We start from the raw sequence: 27,077 nt of genomic DNA, 5'->3' as shown, positions 1-27,077 counted from the left end.
AAAGAAACTGAGTTGGACACACTCTGTGTTATGTTTCTTGAGGTGGAATATAAAACACTGATGACATGTTTCACATTATGCACATTTTGTTTTGTGTCAAGACAGCCAGCAGCTGGTTTTCAGATGTCAATAAATAGTCCAGTTTTTGTGGCAACCAGACAGTTTAATAACGTGTGTATAATTAGCATACAGTTTTGAACATTTATCCACATTTTTGATTAATTAAATATGATGTTTTTGTCCCATGTTATGTGTGGTACCTTATGAATGTGCGTTTAGGGTCATAATCAGGATTTCTAGAATACCGAGATTAAAAGTATTAACTCTTCCTTGGCGTGCTGTATAATCAATCGTGGTTATTGGACTTGCACAAAAAATATCGAGGACTTGACCTTGGTGTCCTCAATGGTAGATACTGGTGTGTATGCATCATAGGCAAAGAATTTGCCTTACTTGGGGAGGCAAAAAACCCACATCCTCAGGCAACTAGGGAGGCACTGCGCCCCCTGCCCCTGCCAAACTATGCCCGTGATGTGCACCCTCTAAGAACAGGTTATAGTCAGTCCACGTGTCTCCCAGCTCCCTGCCAGACAGTCCACATTCTTGGTCCCTCCCAGCTCCATACCTGTGACCAAATAGAAGAAATGGTGGTGGTGGTGGTGGGGGGGGGGTGTTGTTTTGCTGTTTAACAAGCCATTCAATCTCAATCCATTACTTCACAAATACCAATTAATAGGCTGACAACATTTGGCATGTGTAGGGTACTGTGGAAATTTTCAAATAAAGGAATTAAATGATTATAAGTGTATGTTACTAACTTACACACTATTTAACATTCTTAATTTAAAATAATAAAATAAATTCAGCACAAATCACGTATAAAACTGCAACTCATCATTGCAAAGTGTGAACAGATGCGCTTAGCTTTACAAAATCGGATTTTCTTTTATTTACTTAGTCTGGAGATGGGCAGTCAGAGATGGGAGAAGATACTGCCCTTTCTGTATGGATGTTATTCACGCCCAACACAAGCTTTATCACATAACATATTTTGGCTTCTATAAATAATTTTGCCCTTGGTTGGGCTGGCTATTCAATCCGCACACCTCGTAGGAATAACTAATCCACTGACTCATAATCCATAAAATTCATATGTTAAATGGGTAAATGCACAAAACTCACAAATCCAAATATATTTCATAAATACATGTATAATGTACAAAATGGAGCTGGAATATAAACACGAATAGTGCCTACAGCATGCTTGAACAGTATAATTGATCTATTTGAATAAACAAACAGAAAATATAATTTATCGGATTCCCAGTGCCTGTCTCCCTGGCGTATCTGGTTCTATGACGTCATACAAATTCTGTCGTATACCTTTAAAAGTGGGGGAGTTGTTCTGCTGGCTTTCTTGTCCAGTATCCTTCAATTCCTGCCTGTAGCTCTGCATCACACAGAGATTGAAATGTCATGCCCCAGTTCAGACCATTCAGGTCAGACAGGCTGAGCCATCTCGTCTTCTTTCCCTCTGGCTCACTTTGGGAGCGCAAACCAAGCCGCTAGTTCTCCTAATATTATTAGCGCGATGTGGACTCGTGGTACATAAGTTATCGTTAACAGACACAGTCTATATAGATTTCATTTAGATTGTTTACTCGGTTTGTCACCTTATATTGTTAAGGAAGAAATACATATAACAGTGTGAAGCACGTTTATGATTACAAGCTGCTAATGAGAGCACATATATAGGACGATATCAGTGGCGGGGGCATTCCAAGGCGAGAAAATTAGTCTCCCACCCACCCAGCATAAAAGTAAAGGTAGGGAAGCCGAAATGTAAACACGCAGAATAGATGCTCGGCGGCGCGATCCGGTGAAAACCTGCCGGGAAGAAGAGCGCTGTCAGCGGCTGCCAGGTAGATGATGGGATCGAGGCTGCCCAGTTACATCCAGTGCATGTTAAATGATCCAGTGCGCAGCGGAACAATCAGATTCCCAGCCCTCCCCATCTGCGTGTCCGCAGGCGCCGGCACTTCATTATTCAGCCTACACCCCCTGACACGGGGACAAGGTTTAAAAATGGTTGTTCGGGGTACAAGGAAGACCAGCCTATTCGCTCCTTCTGGGTAAAGGTTGTTCATGTTTGACCGCAAACGTCAGTCCCTACACCGGAGCTTGAATGTGTTGTCAGGATATATAGGGGCAACGACGTGCTCAGATTGCTGCAGATGAAACTGAAGATTTTGAAAAGTCCGCTGATTTTAAATGTCTATTTAAGATATCTTTCCATATTTATTTTCAGTGTTTTGGATTTTAAATATGTTGTCATGATCTCAATCATGGCAAATAAGTGTTGTGTTTTTGTCAAATGAATCACAGGGTACTGGAGAGCAGAAACGATCTTTGCAAAGCAGCATCTTTGCTAAGTATTTTTTTATTTATTTCATGCAGGAAAAGTCAGGCAAAGCCAGCCGCATCTATGAAATTTCTGATTTATTATTATTATTTGAATTGCAGTAAGACACTCTAGAGAAGCTTGTCCTCAGAATGGCATGTGATGTTTGGGTGACGATAAGCTGTGACAGCGACAACTACACTATGAATCACGTATTTCCCCATGCATCACTCTGGTTAACACCTTTAAGTAAAAAAAAAAAAAAAAAAGAACCAGAATTAATATTTCAATCACAAATTTCTCCCCCCAGTGTTACCTTTAGTAATCATTAACACTCTGTCATAACGTGCCAAATAACATATAAAACTGGAACAGAGTCGTGTGAAATAAAAACAGATAATGCAAAATGTAAATAATTCTAAAATATTAAAAGGGCAAGATTTATGCATGTATTAGTATGGACTTAACATTAGCAGATGTGCTCAAGAGTGTGTCTGTGTGTTAATAGGATAGTATATATAAATATATATCACTCAAGGGATCAAACAACTTTTATTATATACAGTTGTGTTACAAGGAGAACAGAGACATAAATGAGAAAGTATTATGAACATAAGAGGAGGACTTTAACATAAAGCAAACACTCTGTTTTGCCTCTGTTTTTAGAGCGTCATAGACGAAGTCATGCAGTCTTTCAGAGAACGGAGCTGTTTCCATGGTAACCAGCACTGCTACCAGCAGGGACCCTATGAATTATCACGCCTTGAGAGTTACAGACATCAGCGCAGCCAGACCAGACAGGGCTATGAAGCGCACTCACTCGCAGCAGCACCGTTGGCGACAGCGGCAGACTCCACGGCCAAGGATTGTTATAGCCAGCAAGCATATCCAGGCTATAGCAGCAACCCTGCCCCAGCTGAGAAGCAGTACAAAGGCGGCAAAGTTCCAAGTCGGCAGCTGCAGAGCAGTTACGGCGGCCATCTTGGTAACACATACTCAGGCGCGTACATGGCAGAAAGTCATCTTCAGCAGAAGTGGCCGGCCGCATCGCACATGTCCCAGTATGACCAGGACATGCTGGCGAAAATGGAACCGGTAGATGGTGTCAGAAGCGCCGGGTCTCAGTATTTGCAGCCAAATCTGCTGCCTGTTTCCCAGAACCGGTGCACTCATGCAGCACAGTCCCGCTCTTCAGTGTACTCCAGCCACCATCAGCAGAAGCTCCCGCAAGACGCTTCTCCGTCCCCGGTTATCTACTCTCACGGCCAGCTGCACTTTCCTCAGCACTCTCAGTCTCTGTCGGCATCCACGGCATCGTACGTGGAGAAATGCAATCCCACATCACACTGCTATAAAAGCTATGCCGTGCCACCGAACTCCCAGTATAGCAGGAACACTGGGAACACAAACAGCCTAAAGCAAAATAGCTACAGAGCACAGAGTAACTATGTCTACCAGCAGGCTCCCTCTAGGTCTGGATATGAACAACAGGCTTCCTTGCAGGGAATGACTAACAGCCAGGAAAGCATTTCAAAATACCAACACTTTACCCAGCCACAACAGAGCTACTGTCTCACTGACCTCTCTGTCAGGTCACCTGAGCATTTCTACCAGAACTGCAGCCCCAACTCCAGCCAGTCACCTGCTAGATCTGTGGGAAGGTCTCCAACTTACAGCTCCACACCATCTCCTTTAATGGTTAGTTCTGACTCGTTTCAATATAACCAGCCCCCCATTGCATCAGGCACCTCTTCCTCCACCAGTTTACGGGACCAAGGTTTACTCATGCCGCAGAAATCTCACTCCTCATCAAATATTAACCCCAAGACAACCAGCTATACTTCTTCCCTGAAGGACAGATTCTCCGAGAAGCTATTGTCTAATCCAAGCTTGTGGAGTCTTAATGCCTTGACATCACAAGTGGAAAATATTTCCAACAATGTCCAACATCTACTGCTGTCTGAATCTCTTGTGATTAATAAGAAAGGCAACAAAAGGAGCAATTCTAAACAAGAGGAGGATTTTAAGGACCATCTTCGTAATCTTGAAGAAGTTTCCTGTACAGCAACTCACAATGCTGAATCTGCCGCTGAAGCCTTCGGTACTCCCCCGTCCATCCACGATGAGTTGCAGGAGGATGGATGTTCTTCTGAGGTCCAAATGGAAAGGAGTTACTACTACTGCAACCAAAGCAGAGAACCAGAGCAGGCTATTGCTAATTGTAACCTAACCCTGGATGTATCCTCCTGTTCTGTGACTGCGCTTGATAACATCTCCAAAATATCAGAGGACAGTGCATCAGGCACTGCATCACTGCAGAATATCGACACCATCCTGAGGACCATTGGAGAGGAGACATCTCAAAGCAACCTTGTTCACAGCCCACTACATTCAGAGCCAAATTCCCAAGAAGACATCAATAAAATAAAGGAATCACTAAAGGAAGACTTCCTTGATGAAGAGACATCCTTGCTTGAAAAGTCAAGTGAACAGAAAGTGAATGAGAATCTTAATAATACTATGGCCAGTGTCTGCAAAGACCAGAATAAAGACCCTAAAAGTAAGCAAGAAGAATGGTTAAAGGAAGAATATCCCACTGAGTTTCCTAAAACAAGTCAGGTATTGATGGGAAAAAAATATCCCAGTGATATTAAAGAACAAATAGACTATGAGATGGAACAAGAGTGTATTACAGAGGAGGATAATACTGCAAAGTCCAGTGTGGTATCACAGGCAAGCAGTAATAGAGATAGGAGCTCTGATTCCGATTCCGATAAGAAAAGCATGCCACTGGCGTGGAAAGACGAGACTGCTGCCTTAAAAGAGAATACTTCTAAGTCTCTGCATTTTAACACCATGAATGAGTTTTTGGAAGAAGGTTTTTCAATACTCACAAAAGAAAAAACACTTGAAGAGCAGGAGTCTATTTGTCCCAGTGAGACCAGTGTAGTTAAAGCGCAAAAGAAGAGTTTACCATACTCTGAGGAGAGCATCAATAATAAAACATGGTTGCAACCTGAAGAGCCGTGCAGCCCCACTGAGGAGCAAAGAGGCAAGTCTCAAGTTAGCGCAAAAGAAGATGAGCAAGACATGCCTTTCACAAACTCAGATAGAAGCTCAGTCTCACGTGACATTGCACCTCTGACACACTGTGTGAAGGCAGGCTTCTCGGTGTTTAATGAAGAAGCATCACCCCTCTCCCAAGCAAGGGACCACATTGATCGACGTGATGCTGTGGAACTGGAGCCTGACTCTCCTCAGCTACCAGGAAAGTCAATAATACACTCAGCACCTTCCTGGGCTGACACCCCACCTTCCCCAAAGAAAGGTGATGAAGAGGTAGATCCTGAGATGAGCTGTGTGAGTGCAGTGACATCTTCAACCCAGTCAGAGCCAATGGCCCCATCTGCAAACCTTACAGCATTCAACAGACGGCATGTGCGAGGAAGGCGACGCCAATCTCGAATATTAATTCATGCAAGTACTGTTGTCACAAGGCTTTCAAATATGGATGAAAAGGAAGTTCCAGAATCTCCTCAGGAAATCAATATGGCACCCACTAAGACAACAGTTTTAGCAGAACAAAGACGGGCTGTTCACAAAGACCTCTTCTCCCAGACATGCAATATTTCAGCAGAGAACTTCCCTTCCAGGATGTGCACTCGTTCTTTCACTGCAATGGCTACATCTAGTTCATGCCCCCATTTGAAAAAACGTGGCCCAAAGCCATATCAGCAGTTTGACGGTGAGGACTCTGTAGGTCATACCAAGGGCTTGATAACTAAAACTGACTGGAAAAAGCTGAGAGACCACAAAACTGCAATCACGAGTAGGAAAGGTTTGAGCGAGATCATGAACCAAGATGAGAACCAGGAAACCGGTTTGAGTTTAACATCAGTTGTTAAAGACCAAAAATCTATGGTACTGAGATCCAGAAAACAAGCGCAGGACATCCCAGTGAAAGAAAAAGGAATGGAGAAGAAGACCATGTGCATTCTACCTAAAACGATTAAAGAAATGAAAAAGCAGGAGGCAACATTGCTGAAAGAACAGTGCGTCGACAGCCCCAAACAAACCTTCGCTTCTGTACATCGGAAAAATGTCTACAGGTCATTGATTAGCAAACCGAATGAGAAGAGTGAATCTGCCGCTAAAAGGAAAACCAGCTGTCAGTCCATGGTTCCTATGAAAAAACAGAGGATGATAAAAGGAAGCAAGTTTGACAAACTTCCTTTAAAAACCAACCTATCAGTGGTTAAGATTCCCAAAAAGAGGTTAAAGCAAGACAAGATTTTTACGTTACCTTTGAACAGTTTTCTTACGAAAGATCCCTCCCCTGTTAATGTTAACGATATTTCTTTGCCTGCCCAGTACCCTGTCAAAACAAAGTATCTGCCCCCAAGGAAAGGCAGAGGACTAAAATATGAAGCCATGGTTCAGAAAATGACATCACTGGGCACAAAAAAGCATAGCCTAAATACTCATTTTGACAACATAGCTGAGAATTTGCCAAAAAAGATCATAGAGGAAGTTTTGGAACAAGTAAAGCCAGTAGAAGACAAAGAGTTGGTGGACAAGGACGGTGAATTTGCAAAGAGCACCATGGTGTTAGAAAACACAACATGCGTGAAAGATTCTGATGCTATAAAGAAAGAAGAATCCCAGGAGAGCAGCAACCAGCCTGACTTGGCCTTGGAAACACAGACCGCCTTCATCAGTACACAGAGAATAGCCAAGCAAAGGGCCATCAAGAACAATCATGAAATGCATCTGAAGCAGAGAAGAAGCAGAAGGAAGAGCCACGCTTCCCAGGTGAGCACCACAGCCCCAAAGCAGGAACCGCTGCCCATAGCACCCTCAGAGGACTGGGAGAACCGGCTGGGAAGCTCTCAGGCTTCCCCAAATATGTGTGTACCCGGCAAACATGGGTTTCACTCCCAGAGGAAGGCACGAGTTACGGCATTGGTCAAGCAAGGCAGTGTGGCACATAAAGCAGTATCCAAAAGGACAACTGACAAGTACTTTAATCACGGCAAGGTTGCAAAGAATGGCCGCAGAATTAAGGTCACACACCAAAAGCAGGATACTTTATTAGCGATGGAAGAGCAACTCGAGTACACTATAAACTATTTATTGTGCAAACTCCCCAAAAACGAGAACCTTCCTTTATTCAGGCCGTATGTGCATGTTGACAAAATGGCACATTTTCCCTCTGTATGTACCGTCATCAACGGGCCTGAGGAGGAACGTCTGCTCTTTCAGGCCAGGAGAAAGAAAATCCAGGACGCAGCTACAGTTTCCAAGGCGATACCGGACTCTTCAGTCATGCTGCAGGGTCCCTTGGTAAACAAATACCTGATTGACCGCAGTCTCACTTGCTGTCTTTGTGGAAAACCGACAAATTACAAGGAGCTCGGGGACTTGTGTGGGCCATATTACCCCGAGGACAGCATACCAAGGAAGACCTTGTCTTTTAAATACAGACAGCTGTCCAGAGAGGATAAAGTGATAATGAACTGCAATGTGAGGCACACAGGAGCCCTAAAGAGGGAGGGTGGTAGGAGTCTAGCGGGGCGGAGCAGTTGTGGAGGCAACCCAGGACAACTGAGAAGTGCGGAGAGAGCTTCTGTTGAGGGCGTTGCGCGGCCAAAATTCTTGGAGAGGTACAAAAGGCTGCAGCAGCTTCAGGGTTCTGAGAGAAGGGCTGGGGAGGATGGGACTCGTCCCTCAAGAGTGCATGAAAGCAGCAGAACTATGCCGCAGGGAGCCGAACTGGAAGCAGAGTCCAGGGAGCATTGGCTCCATGAGGCCTGTGCTGTTTGGACCGGCGGGGTTTTCCTGGTGTCTGGAAAACTTTATGGCGTGAAGGAGGCTGCACGTGCCACAGCTGCGACGGTGAGTCGGTCTGCATGACACCTCCGGTACATAACTGACACTGAGGAGTATTCAGATGGGAACTAACAGCTAGGAGGCGTTCTGAATGAACTCCACACAATGTGATCTATGCACTCTGAAAACTACAAGGCTTTGAATTTTATATTAACAGGTGAAATTTATCTGGGTTAGTTTTAATCCCGCAGCTGGTTTAGCTCCTAAATCACTCATATAATAACCTGGCAATGCGTTTTTTTAATCCTGTTTTCCTCCTTGTGCAGAGCTGTTCAGTGTGCCAAGATATGGGTGCGTCAATCAGATGCTCCTATGAAGGCTGTCCTCAGAACTTCCACTATTTCTGTGCCAAAGAGATTGGTAGGGGTTCTGTATGTGCACGTACCCATTTAAGTTATCAGTGCTTGCAGTCATCCCTTGCTCTTGTTAATTAAAACACCGAGGAAGCATATGTAGAACAGAGACTCTACTTCTTACAGATTAAGGACTATGAACCACACTTACTATCCAGGCTGCCACGTGGATCTTGCTGCAGTAGACGACAGACACTTAACCTCATTCGGGATAATGTGCAAAATGGTACAATGTGTTACGTTTCTTTGGATAAAACTCTCTTCTCATCATGAGGATGATCATCAAAGCCACGACTTGACATCAAGGAGAATGTAGAGTAGCGCTGATGATCCCGTCCTCCATCCTTACTATCTCCAGCTGACTTAACCCTCTTATCATTACAGGTTGCTCGCTGGAAGAAGAAAGCTTTTCACTGAGATGTACAAACCACCAGGTAAATGACTTCTGTCATGTACACACAAATCTCACCCACCACCTACAGCTTTTTTCCAGTTTGATATGCTTTTGTAGTTTAAATTCTCCTAGTTAATGTTTCTTTATTCCCAAAGACACTGCATTGTGAACAATTAGACGTTCAGTAGTTATTTAAGTGAACACCTAGGTACAGATGACCTGCCTCTCACCCGGTGCCTCTTACCCTAGCCTTGGCAATACACCAGCAGGGCTCCAGGTTGACATATTTTGAGAAACCCTTTGCCCCGCCCCCAAAAATAATACCATCAAATACAAAAAATGACCCATCAGACGGAAGTTCCATAGCTGTGGTAATCTCTATCAGCCTTCTTGGGTCATCTGCCCCGTCTTGGACAGGTAGAGGCATGGAAGACAAAGAGGGCGGAAGTTCAGAACCAGTGTAGAATCTCGGCTTTCAGGGCGACCGGCAGCCCTGTGTGTGAAGCTCCACGTCGTACTCTCCACGGACTGACAGTGAGGAGGACTTGGCTGCTGATCAATACAGCCTCCCCCTACTGCCTCCCACGTAATGAGATCTCAGAGCAGGCAGAGCGCACATCAAAGTGATTCACTAACTCTGGGATCTGAAGGCTGCTCTCTGCAATGCCACTCCACCGCCTTAATAAAACGGGTAGTACCCCCATCTAGGGCTCCGTGGAGATAATGCAGGGAACCAGAGGGATGCAGTCTTTCCTCTCTTGTGAGTTTACTTACTTATGGGGAGAGTGAACGCTGTGCGACCTGCTTGTGTCACTTTAGGCTGGTGGTCTTAAATTAACCTTGATTCCTTCATGTCTGTGAGGGCAAAAAGGAGAAAAAGGGGGAAGCTATGGATGAAACCGTAGGGTAGAGTCTTAGACTTGGCTGCATGGTGGGAAAAGGGCAGAAAATCATTCATATTTCTCCTTTGCACAGTGACCCTGGCTTGCGAGGCAGTCCACTTAAAACAGCCGCAGTGCTCCTGTATTGATCTGCACGGCGAGCAGGAACGGCGAGGATGGGCTCTGCACGCGCTGCTCTTTAACGCTCCGCACCCCCCCCCCCCCCTCGCTTCCGTGTCACGGACCCTGAAGGGCGTGCCGTTAACTGGCCTGCTTCTCCATGCCGGCTGGGGTCGGCCTCAGTGTTCGCCGCCAGCAGCTTCTCACCCAGATACATCTGGATCATTCTCTTCCCAGAGTCTCTGAGAAATGGCAGTGGGATTTGGGAGGATCTCCTGAGCGGGGCATCGAGAGGACACACGTCCAGACGGGCCGGGATGGATTACAGGGTGGCAATGAACGCCAGAATACCAACTCCTGCAACGGAGCGGCACGAACAGCAGCCCTGGCGGAGGGCAGCTGCACACTAATGCCCCCCAGAGAAAAGTTCCTGCTAGCCTCTTCTTTCCTGGCGTCCTTTAAGGGTGAAAACTTTTGGCATTCATTCACTCCTCCGCATTTAATTTCAACAGAACGTGGGTGACTTTCCTTCGGAGGATATCAACGAAAAAAAAAAAAACTCAGCTGAAGTCATTTTGCATTATCATATGTTCTGATACTTCCAAGTCGAAATCTACCATGTTTCTCAAATGGTTTGGTTTTCTTTCTGTACTAAGCAACTAAGCAATCCTTGCTCGCGCAACCCACTGTTAAAAAGCAACATCAAATATTAAATACTTAAATATCTAAAAACTTTCATTCTCAAGTTGTGTCGTAACTGTGAGCAAGGTGGATTGATGGATGTATTTATAAAACTTCTTCCTATATATATATATACATATATATATATATATATATATATATATATATATATATATTTTTTTTTTTAATGTGCTTTCAGAAATCTGTAATAAAATAAACGGTCACATGGCAATCAAGTTTTATATGACCATAGTATTGATCTTTTCCAGCCAGTTCACCTAAGTATTCATCTCTCTGCTCACAGTGTCTCAAAGATTGTACTCATAATTTAGCTCCAGGAATGAAGTACAGAATTTTGAACACTTCTTAGCTACTCCGCACCGCATAAAGTTCAAATGAATATCGTACAATTTTTGCTCAGTCAGATATCTGTGTTGCTTTTCTCCCTTCCTCAGACCTCACATTTTACTATGTAAGTGGACAAAACTTGCCTGTTAACCTTAAAATATGACATAATTTCAGTAAAAACAGAAGAAAACTCAACGTTCATCATAGGCGACCAGTAATTTGTACTTCATCTCAGTTATTTAATGTTGTATATAATTATTTTATGCTGGTTTCTTTTAAAATGTGATGTACTTAAATACTTGTTTATAGTATTTATTAGAGATATTTATTTTATATAAAATGAATGTCATTGCTTATAAAATATTAAAATAATGGATTAAAGTGACTTTTTGAATGTTTGAAATGCGTTTGCGAGCTGTTATTTCAGGCAAACATTTCCTTTTTTTCAAACTCAACATTCAGTCATGGCCAGAGTTCTGTAAAAAAGATAATTATGTATAAATGTACAATTGTGTACAATAATTATGCATAAATGTTCTCTTTTTACTGAGTTATTTCCATGTTATCTTGAATTAATGGTTTGTTCTCAAAACAACAACTTCATCCAGCAAAAACAGATTTGTTTCTACAAGTTACAAAACAGTATTTCTGTTCATATCTACATGGTAAAAACATCAAAGAAGCCAACTGGATTAAAGATATTTTTTCTCAGTAACCATAGAAATTTCATTTCATAATTTATTTGTTGTTTTTGTTTCATTTAGCAGTTGTACTTCTGTTTTTCAAGAGCATTACACCTTTGAACAATATCCAGTTCTTCTCCTCAATATCCATCAATTACCTCTACAAAAAATGCCTGTCATTTCCTGTTTGTCATTGACAGGAACTTTCTTATAAAACTATGCAGCACTAAATAAAATATGAGTTATTAACATGGTGAAAATCCAAACTATACAAGAAAAAATACTGATTTGTTCAGCTCCGCTTTGGGCAGGGTACTGTAAACTCAGCCTGATATTGTGTTTTAATATTGTAGCAGTAACAGAAGTGCCAGATTTTGGTAATACTTAACCTTCCAATAATTGCAACAATTTTTCAAGAAAAACAGCTGTATTGCACAGATAAACACTTAGAATATATAACCACTATTTTTATTTATTAATTGCTTAAAATCACCTAGCTCCTTTTGTACAGATAGGGAAATTAAATACAGCAGGCTTTATCTTGCACAAAAAATGAAATCTCTTCAAGTGAAAGCTTTATAAAATTAAAAGCAACCGATATGAACTCATTCCATTTTAGAAAGATAGCACCGATGACAGGTGAATGTGGGACTAAACAGGTTTCACCAACAGCGATCCAAACCTCTTAAGTCAAATCCCCAGTTCTACGTGATTCCAGACTGCAAACATAAATCACTATTTTCAAATGTGCATCAGGCTGATACACAGATTATCCCCTGCAGCAAAAACACAGGATAAGGTGAAATCCCCCCTCTCTTCTTGACTACAAGCTTCCGTGCACCACACAGTGGCAAAATGCTGTCACTGCAGCGAGTTTATCAAAAATTGCAAATCAATTGTACGAGAAAATAAGACTGGATGTTTTCAATGGTAGTTCATTTAAGTCACACATTGTGTTTTTAAAAAATTCCATTATCCTTAGGATCACATTTAATTATTCATTTCAGAACAATGTACATTAAATTTAAAACAGCATTCTTGTTCCATTCTTTAAATTTATATCATTTACACAATTATAAATATATGTGTTTAGTGGCAGCTGCATAAAATGGTGGGCTGGTAAATCTCCCCGGGAGTTGGGTGTGACGGTTCAGTTTCAGCATGAGCTACGTGGGGGGTGACAGGAGACAGCAAGCAGGGGGGCAGATAGCGGAACAGCAGCATCGCGGCCTTGGCCTGCTGTCAGGGGCCTGGCCTCGCTCGGCTCTCCTCTGCAGAGACACCAGCGGATTCACGGGGAGAGACGAATGCACCAGCGACACAAGGGAGCAGCAGCGTAAATGGAGTAAAGTTTCATAAGCATGAGTATGGCATGAAGTATGAATCGAGAGGAGCCAAGCAGCAAGGATACCACAGGAAGAAAGCAATGCAAAGGATGAGTGCAACATGATAAACGTAAATACTGCCCTAATCATAGCAGTGTTTCTCAAGCCAGTCCCCGGGGAGCCCCAGACGGTCCGCGTTTCTGCCCTCTCCCAGCACAAGTGAACGAAAGCAATCAGGCCATCAAGGATGCCGAGTACCTGCTGCAGGTCAGGCGCGTATGCAGAGTAAAACACAGAGTGTGAAGCCTGAATGTTTTTTGTTACTGATCGGACATGCAGCCAGTTAGTAAATTTGAAATTTATTAGACCCCCCATGAAATTTATTGGGGGTGGCATGGTGGTGCAGTGGTTAGCACTGTTGCCTCACACCTCTCTGACCCGATTTCGAGTCTCCGCCTGGGTCACATGTGTGCGGAGTTTGCATGTTCTCCCCATGTCGTCATGGGGTTTCCTCCGGGTACTCCGGTTTCCCCCCACAGTCCAAAAACATGCTGAGGCTAATTGGAGCTGCTAAATTGCCTGTAGGTGTGCGTGTGTGAGTGACTGGTGTGTGAGTGTGCCCTGCGATGGGCTGGCCCCCTATCCTGGGTTGCTCCCTGCCTCGTGTCCATTACTTCCAGGATAGGCTCCGGACCCCCCGCGACCCAGTAGGATAAGCAGTTTGGAAAATGGATGGATGGATGAAATTTATTTCTGGGTATGGGCGTGGTACCGGTGTGCTGGGAGCTGGGAGGGGTCACCGAGGACTGGCTTGAGAAACACTTAATTAGGAAATCGTATGAATTCATATTAATTATGAAAGGCAGAATGAAATGGTGTTATTCAAATGAGGAATACAATATTAAATAGTATGTGTAATAGAAAATGCAATATTACACATCATAAATTTTGAGTAACTACCAAAACATAGTAAGTTTCAGCAAATGAGGGATATGAGCGACAGTAAAAGTGACTGCCCCCACGCAGGTGTCGCTAACGGAGCATCCTGGCCGTCCTGTCATCAGATCTCAAGGTTCACCTGAAAATACAAGACATTTGCAAGTGATCCCCAAAATACACCGAAAGATGGCGCTTCATGTGGAGAAACAGCGTCGCATCCTAAGACAACACTTCCTGCCAACGTCCCCTTTGTTTCGGTAGATGAACTGATAGAAACTGACAACCGGGTGGGAAGTGGCCAGGCGTGGGGTCACCTGACGTGCTGGCCGACGTGGTGCGACGCCGCAGGCAGAGGCGCAGGTACTGCTGGCCGCGTACGGGGCTGACTCCCGCCATCAGCCTCGCTGTGGCCTCGTGCAGGAACAGCTGCAGGTAGATCAGGCTGCTGGATCAGCAGGCCGTTGCCTGTAACTACACTGCTAGAGGACATGTCCTTTCTCCCGCCCTTTATTTTGGTGTGGGCACCCTACCAATATTACACTTTTATGGCTTTATGTTACCATCCAGACATGCCCACAATATCCCCCCCCCTCTATATTTCATTCCCTTCACGTCGTACAAACAGTCAATGTAATGTGCACTCAAGGAATTAGGTTAAACTTTGATGGCCGCATGCAATATTTAAGGCGCGGTTCAGTTTACGGTTCAGCTGCCTCTGACGAGCCTCATGGCGTGCACGCCCTCACCCCCCCTCCACATCTGGTGCCCTCACCCTGTGTGTGCCAGGCCTGAAGCTCTGCACCAGCTTCCTCAGGGAGCTCAGGTCCTGCTGAAAGCCGTGAAGCTGCTGCACAGGGGCCGGGAGGAGACCACCGGGCAGGGAGCCTTGCTGACGGTGCCACACGGTGGAACGCGTGACCAGGAGCAGGTCGCACAGCAGCACCTGCAGTAGCTGGACAGCAGGGGGTGCCGTGGTTAAGGAATTGGGGATCATTCAGAATGTCGCCAGGAGAATCCTCAGCAAAGTCAGTGTTGCTGGGTAATAGAGCAAATGAGATACTCCAAAGTAAATCCCAGACATACTCCCACAGGCTGCCTCCCCTGCACTCACTTTAATTAAGTTTCCGTTTGTTTACTTTATACTTTTAATGCACCACTTAGCACATATGTGTCGCAGCCAGTCAGCCTTCACCGGAGAGTAATCTAAAATATGTCGCATTCATACCGGCGCAACACACCATAATTAATCACTGCGGCAGCATGCATATACTGTAGACATTAAAGCTGAAGACACTGTAGGCTAAAATTAATAGGGAAGGCAGGTGAGCCAGCCTGTATGGGGAAAGATGGCGATTACCCTGAATGCTGTCAGCGCTGCACGGCATTAATACCTTAAGGAATTACACAACAAACATAACTGTGCATACGTTGGTCTATCTGCACTGAGCACAAACCGGATCAACCCAGAACAGGTCTGAAGCAGCCATGTGGGTCAGCGGACTACTTTATGTCGTTATGTAGGGCGGCACATTGTGGCTGGGCCAGGGCGTGGAATGATACATGACTTCGCAACGCTCCCCTTGGGGATTAACGTGACACCTAAGGCAGCAGGACACGCGGCCAAGGTGGCGTACAGCCGAGCGGAGCGATACGCCCAGCCTACCCAACAGAACGCTCCACAGGACTAAAACGATCTGTAAAACGTGATTCGTTCATATAGAATATCTTTAAAGTATTATATCTGAAAATATTCCAGCAATTATAAAGTATTTATTCTGAGTACATGAAGATTTTTAAGCTCTGTGCTTATATAGAGTGATACAAGGAATAGACGAAAAAAAGAGGTTCACACCTTTCAGGCACAGTGACCCATGGTGAACAGTGACCCGGGGTGAACAGTGACCCGGGGTGACCAGTGACCCGTGGTGAACAGTGACCCGGGGTGAACAGTGACCCATGGTGAACAGTGACCCAGGGTGAACAGTGACCCGGGGTGAACAGTGACCCGGGGTGAACAGTGACCCATGGTGAACAGTGACCCGTGGTGAACTTCAGCAGTGTCAGCGAGGTCGCAGTCCGGGCACGATGGCACGGCGTGACCCGGCTCTGCGTTGCACTGAAGCAGCATTGCATAACAGCGCTCACACATGCAATGCAACCACAATGCACCACAGCACCGTTCAAGAGGCCCAGGGTGCTACAACTGAAAAAGTAGCAGGAGGGTGAGAGGAAAGTCACCTTGTCAATGACCCCGGCACGGCCGGGGGGGTCCCGGCTCAGGCTGTCCTTCAGGAGCCCGCTAGCCCTCTCACTGTATCCTAGGCTCAGCTGCCAGTTCTCCCTTTGGCCCTGGATGGCCTGTATCGCCCTGAATGTGAACTGGGCGGCTCTGGGCAAAGGGTTCCTGACAAGACAAAAGCAGCATCAGTATTCAGCAGCAGGCGTACGACAGTATAACTGGCATTCATAAGAGAAGGTGTGTCGTGTGAGTTCCATCTGTGTGCTTCTGTCGCCAAAACCAGATGCAAATTAACCCAAAGCTACTCTAGGCCACGGCAGAAGGCCCCAACAAACATTAGGGGCCCCGTCCAGTAAAATCAGGGGCCCCACCCCACCTCGGGAAAAATGTTACATTTATTAAATTTAGCCAGCTGGTCCGCTAGTCCCCACAAGGGTAACCTGGATTTTATAAAAAAAAATTGTGTATGCAATCATAAAACTAAAAATGCCAAATGGCTTGTATTTTGTTTGGTTACTTATGGTTAAGGTTAGGGATGGGTGGGGGGTAAGGGTGTTAATGTTGGGATTAGAGATTTCCCCATAGAAATGAATGGAGAGTCCTCACAAAGATACAATTACAAACCTTTGTGTGTGTGTGTGTGTGTGCGTGTGTGTGTGTGAGCGGGTATACCTATAAATATCCGTTTTTTTTCCTTATGGGGACCAGTTTCCTGGTTACTTATGGTTATGGTTAGGGCAGGGTGGGGGTTAAGGTTGTCATAGTTAGCATTAGCGTTTTTCCCATAGAAGTGAATGAGCATAAGGATAGGTATACCCTACATGTGTGTGTGTGTGTGTGTGAGGGCAGTGCGTCGCTCACTCCTGTGCCTGCAGGCTCACAGGCAAGTCCTCCACAGCTGCACAGAGTTTCTCTGCAGCATCTTTTTCTCCTTGGCGCCAACTGATCATGACCCCCATCCTAGAGGCCCACCATCTGGAGTGGATGTCGCATCCTGTGACATCAGCACAGACGGGGACGAGTGAGAATGGGCCAGCTTTGCCTCTTAATGCAGCCACGGGGACTGAAGACAGCTCCTACTGGTACATGGGGATCTCTGAGGTCTTTTACCAACCAGTGACTGCTGCCAGGCCGGACCCCAGGGCCACAGACTGCATGGAGACCTCAGCGTCTGAGAAGCTGATGAGCAGCTGGAGGTACTCCAGAGCCTGGCAATACTCCCTGTGAGTAATAATACTCCCTGTGAGTAATAATAATAACAATAATGTACTGATGTATAGTATATACTGGAAATATACATATATACAGTATACCACTCTGGAAAAAATTAAGAGACCACAGCAAAATTTTTAGGTTCACTCATTTCTCGATTTATAGCTATGCACCTGTGTAAAATATATATAAAATATATATGTTTTAGCCTGGTTCTAGCCTGGTTCTTCCCTGTTTCTCATTAATGAAGGGCTTCTTCCTTGCTTTATGGGTCTTCAGTCCTGCTTTTAGGAGTCTGTTATGAATTGTCCAAGCAGTGCATTTCATACTGCTTAATGTATTCCCTTTTTTTGAAGGTCACTTGATGTCATCCTCTGATTCATGATTGCACTGTTGGATAAGTTGACGGTCATCTCTGGCATTGAAAAGTCGCTTGTGCTTTTAACCTGGCTTGTTTCTGGTCATTCCCAGTGTTTCCTGCTTCACCTTCTTCTTGTGTGTTGCACTTTTAGAAACTTTGAGCCTGGAAGCAACCTGCCACTCAGTGTAGCCTTCTGCCTGCAGAACCAGTATTAAACCAGGATTTGTAAATGCAGATTTACAAAAAATAGCGTGGTCTCTTAATTTTTTTTCAGGGCTGTATAAACATATTTAGCATATTTACAGTGTCCATGCTTATATACACCATCCTGTATTCTGGCAGTTTTATAACTGTACACTTGCTCATTCCCACTTTAGTTACATTTAGTTACATCTTGTTATCCTCTTTGTCTTGATACTTGCATTGTTTATGATATATTTCAGCTCTGTTTTAATTGTGCACACTGAGGGCTATGCCTTGGGACAGTAGCTATTGAACGTTTTTGCTGTTTCAGGTACTTAGCGTGTGATTTACTCCGAGCATAAGTGAGACAGCGATATCCACTCTCACAGCTCTAGCCCTGAATTCCTGGGGCAGAAGCACGCCCTGCTCCTAAGGAGCTGAATACGCTGCCAGCTGCCCACAGTACACATGCAAACAAGAGCTTTGTAAACGAGACGGACAGGGTACTGAGAGCAGCCAAGGACTCAGAGGGGTCAGATCTTTACGGCTTCCGATTAATAGGCAGCTAGTCTGCCGTTGCTTGCTGGCACGGCGGTGACACGGAGCCCCACCCCTCTCCCTCCCCGGGGGTCTTGTCCTTTGGTGAGGAGAGCACACACAGCAGGGCCTTCTCCAGAAGGTGCTCCCGAAATGCCTGCATCACCTGGGCCAGGGGCTCCGCTGCAGAGAGGACGGCAGCACAGGGCAAGCTGGGATTCAGCATTCTCTCTCTTACCAAGTTTATGTTAATTTCTAATTGTCAATTAGCAATTATATATTATTGATTTGTAATTAAGACTTTCTAATTGTATCTTAGTAATTTGTAATTATTAGTTATCATTGCATAATTTATAATTTGTAATTATATGCTATGCAAAGGCAAATAGGCATATATTATTACGGATCTGGCACTGAACTGCTTAAATTACAAATCTGGAAACTGATTAACTGATTATCTTTCTGTCTAGCACTGCGTGCACAATCACTGAACAGTTCGTGCAGAGGTGTGTGAGAGAGGAGGAGGCAGCTGTTGGACCTTTGCTCCTGGCCTGGCTGTAGACACTGTCCCTTGGAGAGCCGTGCACAGTCCACTGCCCGTCCATGAAGAAGCGGAGACCCAGGGGGTGAGAGAGCCAGCGCATGTCTGGGGGGACGCAGGAGCCAGGGGCGAGGCAGACGCGACGCGCACTGCTCAGGAATACCCACTGCACGGGGGAGGGGGGGGGGGGGGGCTGGTCAGCTGACATGTACTCGGTACGTGGGTCATATGTAGCTGTGACACTACACATTACCAGGCCACACAAATGTAAGCAAACCTCAGCAAAGCCTTCAGATTACTGTCAACTTTAAAGGTGGCGTTTATTAAATAATAGCGTGGCTATTTATAAAATGCCGTGTTGATTCAGGTACATTGTGTTGCACGTGTCACTTCACTAGCCGCTAATTAACTGCCAGCCACACTAACACCACGTGACCTACAGTCAGGACAAGAGCTTTAACTGAGCAGTGGCCTTTAAGAGCCTCTGGTTGCAGGTTGAGCAAGCACACGGCGATGGGGAGGGGTGTCACGCAGAGCCCGCACTCACGGCGGCGAAGCGCAGGCCCCGCGGCAGGCTGGCCTTGACTCCCAGTGCGGCACAGACGTGGATCCGGGCCAGTGTGGCCGCAGCCAGCCTGTCCCCCGAGCACTCGGCCAGGTTCACCGCGCTCAGGGCTGCGTGCAGGCCAGAGAGGCTGCCACCTCCCAGCTTTCCTAGAGGGCCAGACGCACTGTTACACAAAAGGTGTGGCAGGGACAGGCTGTTTACACAGAGGGGATTCACATTCAGCTACACTAACAAGCTAATAAAGCTTCATTTTATACTATGTGCTTTAGACACTTGAGAAAAGGAAGTTCAAGAAGTGTAAAATTCATTGCTTATTGCATTCTTTTTATTTGCCAAATGCTTTTATATAAAGTAATGTAGATGTTTTTCTGAGCAAGGTCAGTCAGTCTCCAGAGCGAATGGGGGAGGTTAAGGGCATTTGCTCACAGACACAACGGTGAAATCACTCTGCTGACCCTGGGATTGGAACTAGCGACTTCCTGACCACAGGCACCAGTATCCTAACCTACTGCTCCACACTGTACACTGCACTGTAATTACTTCTGTTTGCCAGTGCTGATTAGCAGAGAGCCTCCGTACCCATCAAGTGCAGCTGGTGCAGCCGGTGGTAAACAAGGGCTGCGTCTGCACAGCTGGCACGACCGTCGCTCTGTGAGGGCGGATCCGGCCAAAGGCTGCCCGCCTTCCCCGCCAACCAGCGACCCACCCACAGCCACTGCAGGCCCAGCCTCAGTCCTGCCCAGAGGACGGCACACAGCAGGTCCAGCTTAGATGCAGGCAGGGGGCGCCCCAGAGCCTCCAGGCAAGTCTGAAAGTTCTGTGAAGCCCGGGCGAAATCTCCCTGCGGAGGAGGGATGGCGAAAATGGGAAATAAAACCCAAGAAAATGAAAAGAGAGAGCCGGAAAGGATAATATATGCCTGCAGAAACAATGTCAGAAAGATGCATCTCCCAGAACCAGACGTATACTAAGATATAACCCATAACTAGGATATAGTTACAATATAAACACGCTGCCTGACGGATTTTCAGAGAGACAGAATAAACACATGTAGAGCTGGCCCCCGAAAAAAGAAAAACTGACACAATATAATAATATGAGTGACAAGACAAACTCGGTATCTTAGTGGAGCCCCGCAAATCTAAGGCTTCTGAAGTTCTGCGGTTCCTCCAGAAGTGACTCTTTGTCTCTGCTTTCCTAATGGGTGGGAGTCATTACCGGTCACGCCAGCAGTCGATACCCTGAGCGCGGCATGTGCCAAATGTCCTGTAAAATTAGCTTAGTAATTTGAGTTCCGTAACATTCTGCCGGACTAACAAGGACGCTGTGTCATAACATCAGATGTGCAATCCAAAAGCCGAACAGCCGCTGACCTTAACTGACATCTGCAAACTTGCGTAATCTTTTCACCATGTACAGTTGGTTAAAAGCTTACATACAATTATCATATACATATTTGTCATAGCGGTTCAGGGCTTCCATTGATTTCTACAACTGTTCTGTGGCAGGATAATTATACAACATACTACATCATAAAAAAGATCATAAATCTGATGTGCAAGTTTTAAATTATTAGCGTTTTTCTGATCCCAACACAGGGTCAAAAATCTACATACCTCTACTTAGATAATTAATTGCTGACAGTCAATTAACTTGGTGCCAAGGCCTCTTAACTGCCTGTTAGCGACCGCGGTTGACAAGCTTCTCTGCGCAAACATAAAATGGGCTCATTTGACATCATTTGTTGGATTGACCAACACATGACACACTGGGGAAGTCCAAGGTGCTTAGAGCAGATCTGAAAAAGGGGACTGGAGACTTGCTCATGTCAAAATTTCTAAACATCTTCAGATTCCAAGATCATCAGTTCCAATAATTATTCGTAGGTATAACTCATGTGGGGCTGTAGTCACTTTGCCAAGGTCTGGAAGAAAACCCAAACTGTCACCCTCAGCTGAGAGGAAATGAGTCTGGATGGTCAGATGCAACCCAAAAGACTGAATTGATCTGCTAAAACCCTGCTTCTAAAATGACTACTTCATTCAACCAGCTAAGCAGGTTGTTTTTACAGGGAAGTACTGTTTTTTTAGGGAAGGAGCCGGTTCATGACAGATGCAAACCGCAGAGTAAATCAGCAGTACATGCGACTCCGTCTGCCTTTCTAACTTCTCTTGATCTAAATACTGTACCAGTGAAGGTAGCATACATTCTTCAGGGACTCAGAGTCAGATCCACTGAAGCGTGTGGATGAAGTTAATTTGTTTACCAATTACACGGTATTACGTTCCTCATACTGGATATCCTGGTTGCACACCAGCTGTCACCCAGGAACAGCTACCATAAAGACCCCCTAGCTGCACGGATCACCTTGGCGAGGTCCTCATCGGCCTGCTTGTAGTGCCTCAAGAACAGGGCAGATGAGCCGGAGTGGGGCCTGGTCAGGGGTTCCCCGTACACCAGCAGCCACACCAGGACGGCAGCCACCAGCAGGCCATTCAGAAGCCAGGCGGAGAGGACAGGGACCGCCGGGTGCATCCACACCGCCGCCTCCACGTTTCCTAGCGACCACAGCACACAATGACATCATAAAAGCCAGACGTCTGTTTGCAAGTGGTTGTGTAATTTCACATTTTTGTCGTCAGCAAATTTCAGAAATGCACAAAGACACAGCTAACAATCTTGAAATTCACAAAAAAATCTATAACATGTGAATAGCCATCATTTTCCATTCTTTTCATTTTGATACTGCATCATCGTAGATTTATCGATCTATCAATCAATCAATCAATCATATTTTGTTATTAATTCTTTAATTACTCACCCTTCAAAAAGAGGTCAAACACCATTCTTTTATACAGTGAGGTTTTTAAACCACTGGTTTAAGTACTTTGCTCAAAAAGACTAAGAGCATCACCTTGAACCAGCTCACTTAGCTTCTGTTAGTGCCCTTTGCCACCATGCCCCCATCCAGTCCCAAAACTAGCTCAGTACCTCCATTTTTCACACTCATGATGGTGCGGCTTGATCCACTGGTCCCTGTGTACCCTGTGGTGCCCGCAGTACCCGTACCGCCCATCCCCCTGCTTAGCAGGGACCCCATTGGATTCAGGGAGAGGAAGAGAAAGGTGAAGATGCAGAGTGCTACGCGGGAGCGATCCATCATGGCCACATCACGCCGGGAGACCTTCGGCTGCTTAAGCACCAGCTGAACGGGAGGAGAACAGACGGAGAGAGAGAAGCCTGTCATGTTAAACACAGAACATCAGAAACAGCATCATCACTGCCGTTTACCTGAGAATGACCTAAGAGTCCTCATCAGCTAAATAAGTCAGCGTTAGTGTCAGCGCCTGTTTACCCCGCCGAAAGGGCTGCTGGGCTCAGAGTCACTGCTGCAGTGGGGGAAGGAGCTGCAGTGCATAGGTGACCCGGCATTAGAGGGTGGAGGCGTGAGCAGCTCGCTCGTCACGCCGCAGGCCGGGCCCTCCACCTCCAGGGCCACCAGATCTTTCAGAGATCCTGGAAAGGAGATGAGGGCCGGTCAGCGAAGACCCGCGACCGAAAGGAATCGCGTTGACAGTTGAGGTACTCAAAGTAAAGCTCACTGTTTTTCTGGGTGGCCATCTTGAGAGTCATATTCTCTTGCTTCAGCTTCTGATTAGACTGCTGGAGGAAGCGGATGCAGTCGATCGCCTTTCTCAATACCGACGACTTATTCAGCTGAAGACAAACAAATTCACAAAAGTACAAGTTCTAATATTTCTCACACAGGATGACAACCTACCATGCGTGTAAGTGGGGAGCGAAAATGAGGTTACCTTGGCGTCGGTTCCAGCAACTAAGTCTTTAAGCTGAATGATCTTGTCATTGATTGAGTTGCGGTATCGCTTTTCTATGGCATTGTGGGCCGTACGCTTCTCTCCCTTGTTTGACGGTTTGCCAGCTGAAGATATGCGGCTAATTGGGAGCTTCTCCGCGTCCACCATGATGGGCACAGTGGTCAAGATAGCGCCACCATTTATCAGAGCCTGAAAACATGTGGAAGAGGAAGGGGCAGTCAGACATTAAAATTCAGCAAAATCAAGTTTACCGTCATTTCATTTCATATTAAAAAACATCTAGAGATTGTGGAGCAAAAATACATATATATCATTTGTATTATCGTTCTTTTCTTGAAGCTGGAAGCTTTACCTGTAGAGATGTAGTCTGCACAGGAGCACATGTAACACAAGGAGGCTTCATGGAACCCATGTCGGGCTTAAGGGAGGTCAGCAACAATGAGTCTGTTTTGATGAACTGGGGCTGGAGGAACACCTGAAGTGGAACAGGGAAATTAGCATCAGAGACGGAACAGTTAATGGAAGCTAATGCAGGAGGTGCAAGAAGGCGACAGGGTAGCAGGGGGCTATCGCTTATGATCAGACAGCGTGCGTGTTTCGTTTTCCGAACGCGCCTTAGCAACACTACGAAAGCAGCACATGCTGCCACACTCACAGGAACTTGCTGAGCGTGCTGGGAAAAAATCTGTGTGGAGGGACTTGACGATGTGGTCAGCAGGGATTCGGTGGATGGACCTTGAACCCGGGCTGCACATGTGGCTGACTGCAGAGGAGCTGTAAGACTGGAGGTGGGCTGTGAAGAATGATGACTACGGACCGCTGTGGAGGAGCAAAGTGAGGCTGCAACTGTTACAGATGGACAGATGAGGCAGCTGTGCGATGCTGTCAAATGTCAGAACATTACAGCATTATTACAGCTTTCATACTTTATTCAGTACTCTACCCCATGCATCTTATACTGATATTTCAAGCCAAAATGCATGGAGCACTTGCAAAAATGCCTTTCACAATTTCTGACTGGCATTTCTTACTTTAAAGAGTTAACGAGCATCCACTAAAGGCAACAGAGTCTGAAAACATATGCCTAGTGTAAACTCACTTATTGGGCATTCATTTTACAACCACTGACACCAAGGAACAATTACCTATGGTCACAGTAAAGTTTGACGGAGAAGAAAATCCATACTTTATTGGATTTCATCTGACATAATACAATATACTCTGTATTACAGCCATAATTACATAACATTCTTTAGGACCAGGTAACTGGTCAGTTAGTCAATAAAAAGTGGTTGGTAGGCTATATGACAAGTACTGTGTCCTGTATTCATGCTATATGCAACTATAAATTCCACGTCGCAGAGGAGTGGACCTGGATGGTCTGATAAACTCGGTCTTGGTAGTAAACATCATTGCAGTTGATCAAGGCTCTTTAAAGTACAATGCATTTTATCTTTCTTTAACTTTTTAAAGCTAACTGAATTGGTCCTTCAAATTCACATAAAGGGCCCGCTTGGGTGTTATGCAACCAGTGGCTCTTTGACATGCAGACCGAGTCTCTTCACCAGGGGCCCAGTGCTCCAGCGAGAGCCAGATTTCACTGGCAACCAGCATTACAGCTGGTGCAAATCTCAAAGGGCATCCCACAGTCTTAGTTGTGCAAGGCAGAGATCATTTACTAAATTCCCTCTTTGCCAGCTGAGGCTGGGCCTGTTCTACTGCTCTCATGAACCAAAGTTACACTCTTGCATCTACGAGTGGCAGATGACTGCAAATGCCAAAGCGAAACTGTATACCTGAGTACTCGTCCACACTGTGATGGCTGACCGCAAGCTGCGACTGCTGCTGCTGAGATGGGACAGAGGGCGCCTGTCGAGGACAGTCTGCATCTTCTGCAGCATCGCATGAAACCTGGGCCTCCCAGCACTGCGTATGACCGGATAACATGGTTTGGTGGAGCTTGGGGTGACTGGGGGTTGAAATTTGGGGAAGAGGAGACTGCACAGGGGGTGGGGGCTGGTACAGGGTAGCGGGGTCAGGAATATCCAGCAGGGCATCTAAGTGTGAGGTGGCAGTCGACTGTGGATGGAGAGTGGAAGCTGACATGGGGGCTGAAGGAGCACTGGACTCGGGGGGGGCTCTGAAGTCCTGAGTAGCGGCACCTCCAGTGAACTGGGGATGATCAAAAACACTGCAGAACTCCATGTCATGGTTATTGATGAGCTGCAGCATATCTGGGAAGAGGAGAAAATCACCATCATAGAGTACTGTTACTATATAATAGTTTTAGATTTTTCATTTGGGTTATTTTCCAAAAATGGTGATTACTGAGCACTTCAGTACAACTCATCAGTTTTTCATAATTTTTTTAAATAAATATAACAAAAGTTTCCAGTGTCAAAACCTTTGAATTATACTTAATCATGAATTATGTTTAATGAACATTTCTCTTCTGCCTCCATGCTTAGATAACTGGGTTTGTGAAAGGTGTTGTAAAAATGTAATCTATTCTTATTTTTTACTATTATTATGTAATAATAGTAAAAAATAAGGCTGGAAGATGACAGGGTCACTCCCCTTAACTCTTACAACATACATCAAACATCTAGATCTACATATAAACGTGTAGAACTGTACACTAAAAAGGAGGAAGCATGTGTAAAACGGTCATTGTTTTATTTTACTTCTAATTATTTTGAGAAGCAGATCACCTTTCATAGAAGTGGTTGCAGAGCACTTTAATACACTTGCTGGTGAAAATCCAGTTAACAACAAGCTATGGCCAGCAACCATGTGGAATGCCTGTTTTAATTCCGGTCGAATGTGAATCTATTATATTAACAATAAAGCACAGCTCCTACTTAGGGAATTTCACTGAATAAGAAGCACATATTTATATGCTGGGGGTCCAAATCAGAGAAATGATTCCTATATGCAGTACTGGTTGTCGTTTTAGTAAAAAATATGTCGTGATTGTGGGCTACATTAATTTAATCATTCACAATCGAATAATTCAATAAATTAGCCACCAAGCTTAGCCATAGAGCATCTCAACGTTAGATACAGTGGGCAAACAACAGCCATTTCTATAAGTCTATAAAACATTTTTACAATGTTGCAAAAGTATAAGATAAATAGAAAGCTGAATCTCTATGGAAATAAATTACAGTCACATTAATTTGGGAACAACTCACCATTGTCAATTTTATTTTAAATTAGATAAGTTTGCTTTACTTAAATCTTCAATACATACAATATATAGGACATATATGTAATAGAAGTAAAATTATTAAGAAACACAAAAAATAAAGTTTTTAATGAAATTTTTAATTTACCTTCCAAAGTGCAATCCATATTAATATTTAATGTATTGTAGCTTGCATATGATATAAAGTTCTAAATCAACTTGTTTCTTGAAAGCTTATCAAAAACGACTTTTTAAAAAGCAATCCAAATAAAACGGTCCTCATTGATCTTAAACTTTTAATTTAAATTGGAGGCAAACATATAGGCTGAGAGCATCTACACTATGGATGTGTAGTGACTGCCTCCTTAACTACAAAACACATGGCAGTCCAGCTGGATT

At 44.9% G+C, this 27,077-nt stretch overlaps 2 protein-coding genes across 5 annotated transcripts in view; one reads left to right on the top strand and one right to left on the bottom strand.

Annotated features, from left to right (window-relative positions):
* Positions 1-10,833, top strand: part of LOC125742620 (retinoic acid-induced protein 1-like) — a 28,384-nt gene extending 17,551 nt beyond the window's left edge. Inside the window, exons 2-5 of one of the 4 annotated variants that reach the window (XM_049014792.1) lie at positions 3,068-8,296; positions 8,557-8,650; positions 9,028-9,077; positions 10,276-10,833. In XM_049014792.1, the coding sequence (XP_048870749.1) occupies positions 3,086-8,296; positions 8,557-8,650; positions 9,028-9,077; positions 10,276-10,284 (5,364 nt within the window). In that variant the 5' untranslated portion in view covers positions 3,068-3,085 and the 3' untranslated portion in view covers positions 10,285-10,833. Of the gene's footprint in view, positions 1-3,067; positions 8,297-8,556; positions 9,078-10,012 lie in introns of all 4 variants that reach the window. The other 3 variants (XM_049014796.1, XR_007398159.1, XR_007398158.1) reach the window with 3 other exon arrangements.
* A 1,373-nt stretch (positions 10,834-12,206) lies between these two features.
* On the bottom strand, positions 12,207-27,071 carry LOC125742624 (sterol regulatory element-binding protein 1-like). The gene is made up of 19 exons (XM_049014806.1): positions 26,827-27,071; positions 25,288-25,725; positions 24,147-24,310; positions 23,844-23,966; positions 23,471-23,680; positions 23,258-23,372; positions 23,011-23,171; positions 22,647-22,860; positions 22,023-22,213; positions 20,235-20,496; positions 19,635-19,801; positions 19,085-19,253; positions 18,621-18,729; positions 17,368-17,474; positions 17,115-17,247; positions 16,253-16,418; positions 14,787-14,966; positions 14,329-14,440; positions 12,207-14,153 (listed from the first exon to the last, which is right to left on the bottom strand). Exons 1-19 carry the CDS (start codon positions 26,843-26,845, stop codon positions 14,143-14,145), a joined length of 3,051 nt encoding a protein of 1,016 aa, XP_048870763.1. The 5' UTR covers positions 26,846-27,071; the 3' UTR covers positions 12,207-14,142.
* Positions 27,072-27,077: the final 6 nt, after the last annotated feature.

Source organism: Brienomyrus brachyistius, chromosome 5, assembly GCF_023856365.1.
Source record: "Brienomyrus brachyistius isolate T26 chromosome 5, BBRACH_0.4, whole genome shotgun sequence".
NCBI classification, from domain to species: domain Eukaryota; kingdom Metazoa; phylum Chordata; class Actinopteri; order Osteoglossiformes; family Mormyridae; genus Brienomyrus; species Brienomyrus brachyistius.
The sequence above is the reverse complement of the archived record's forward strand: the minus strand, read 5'-3'. Positions and strand labels throughout refer to the sequence as shown.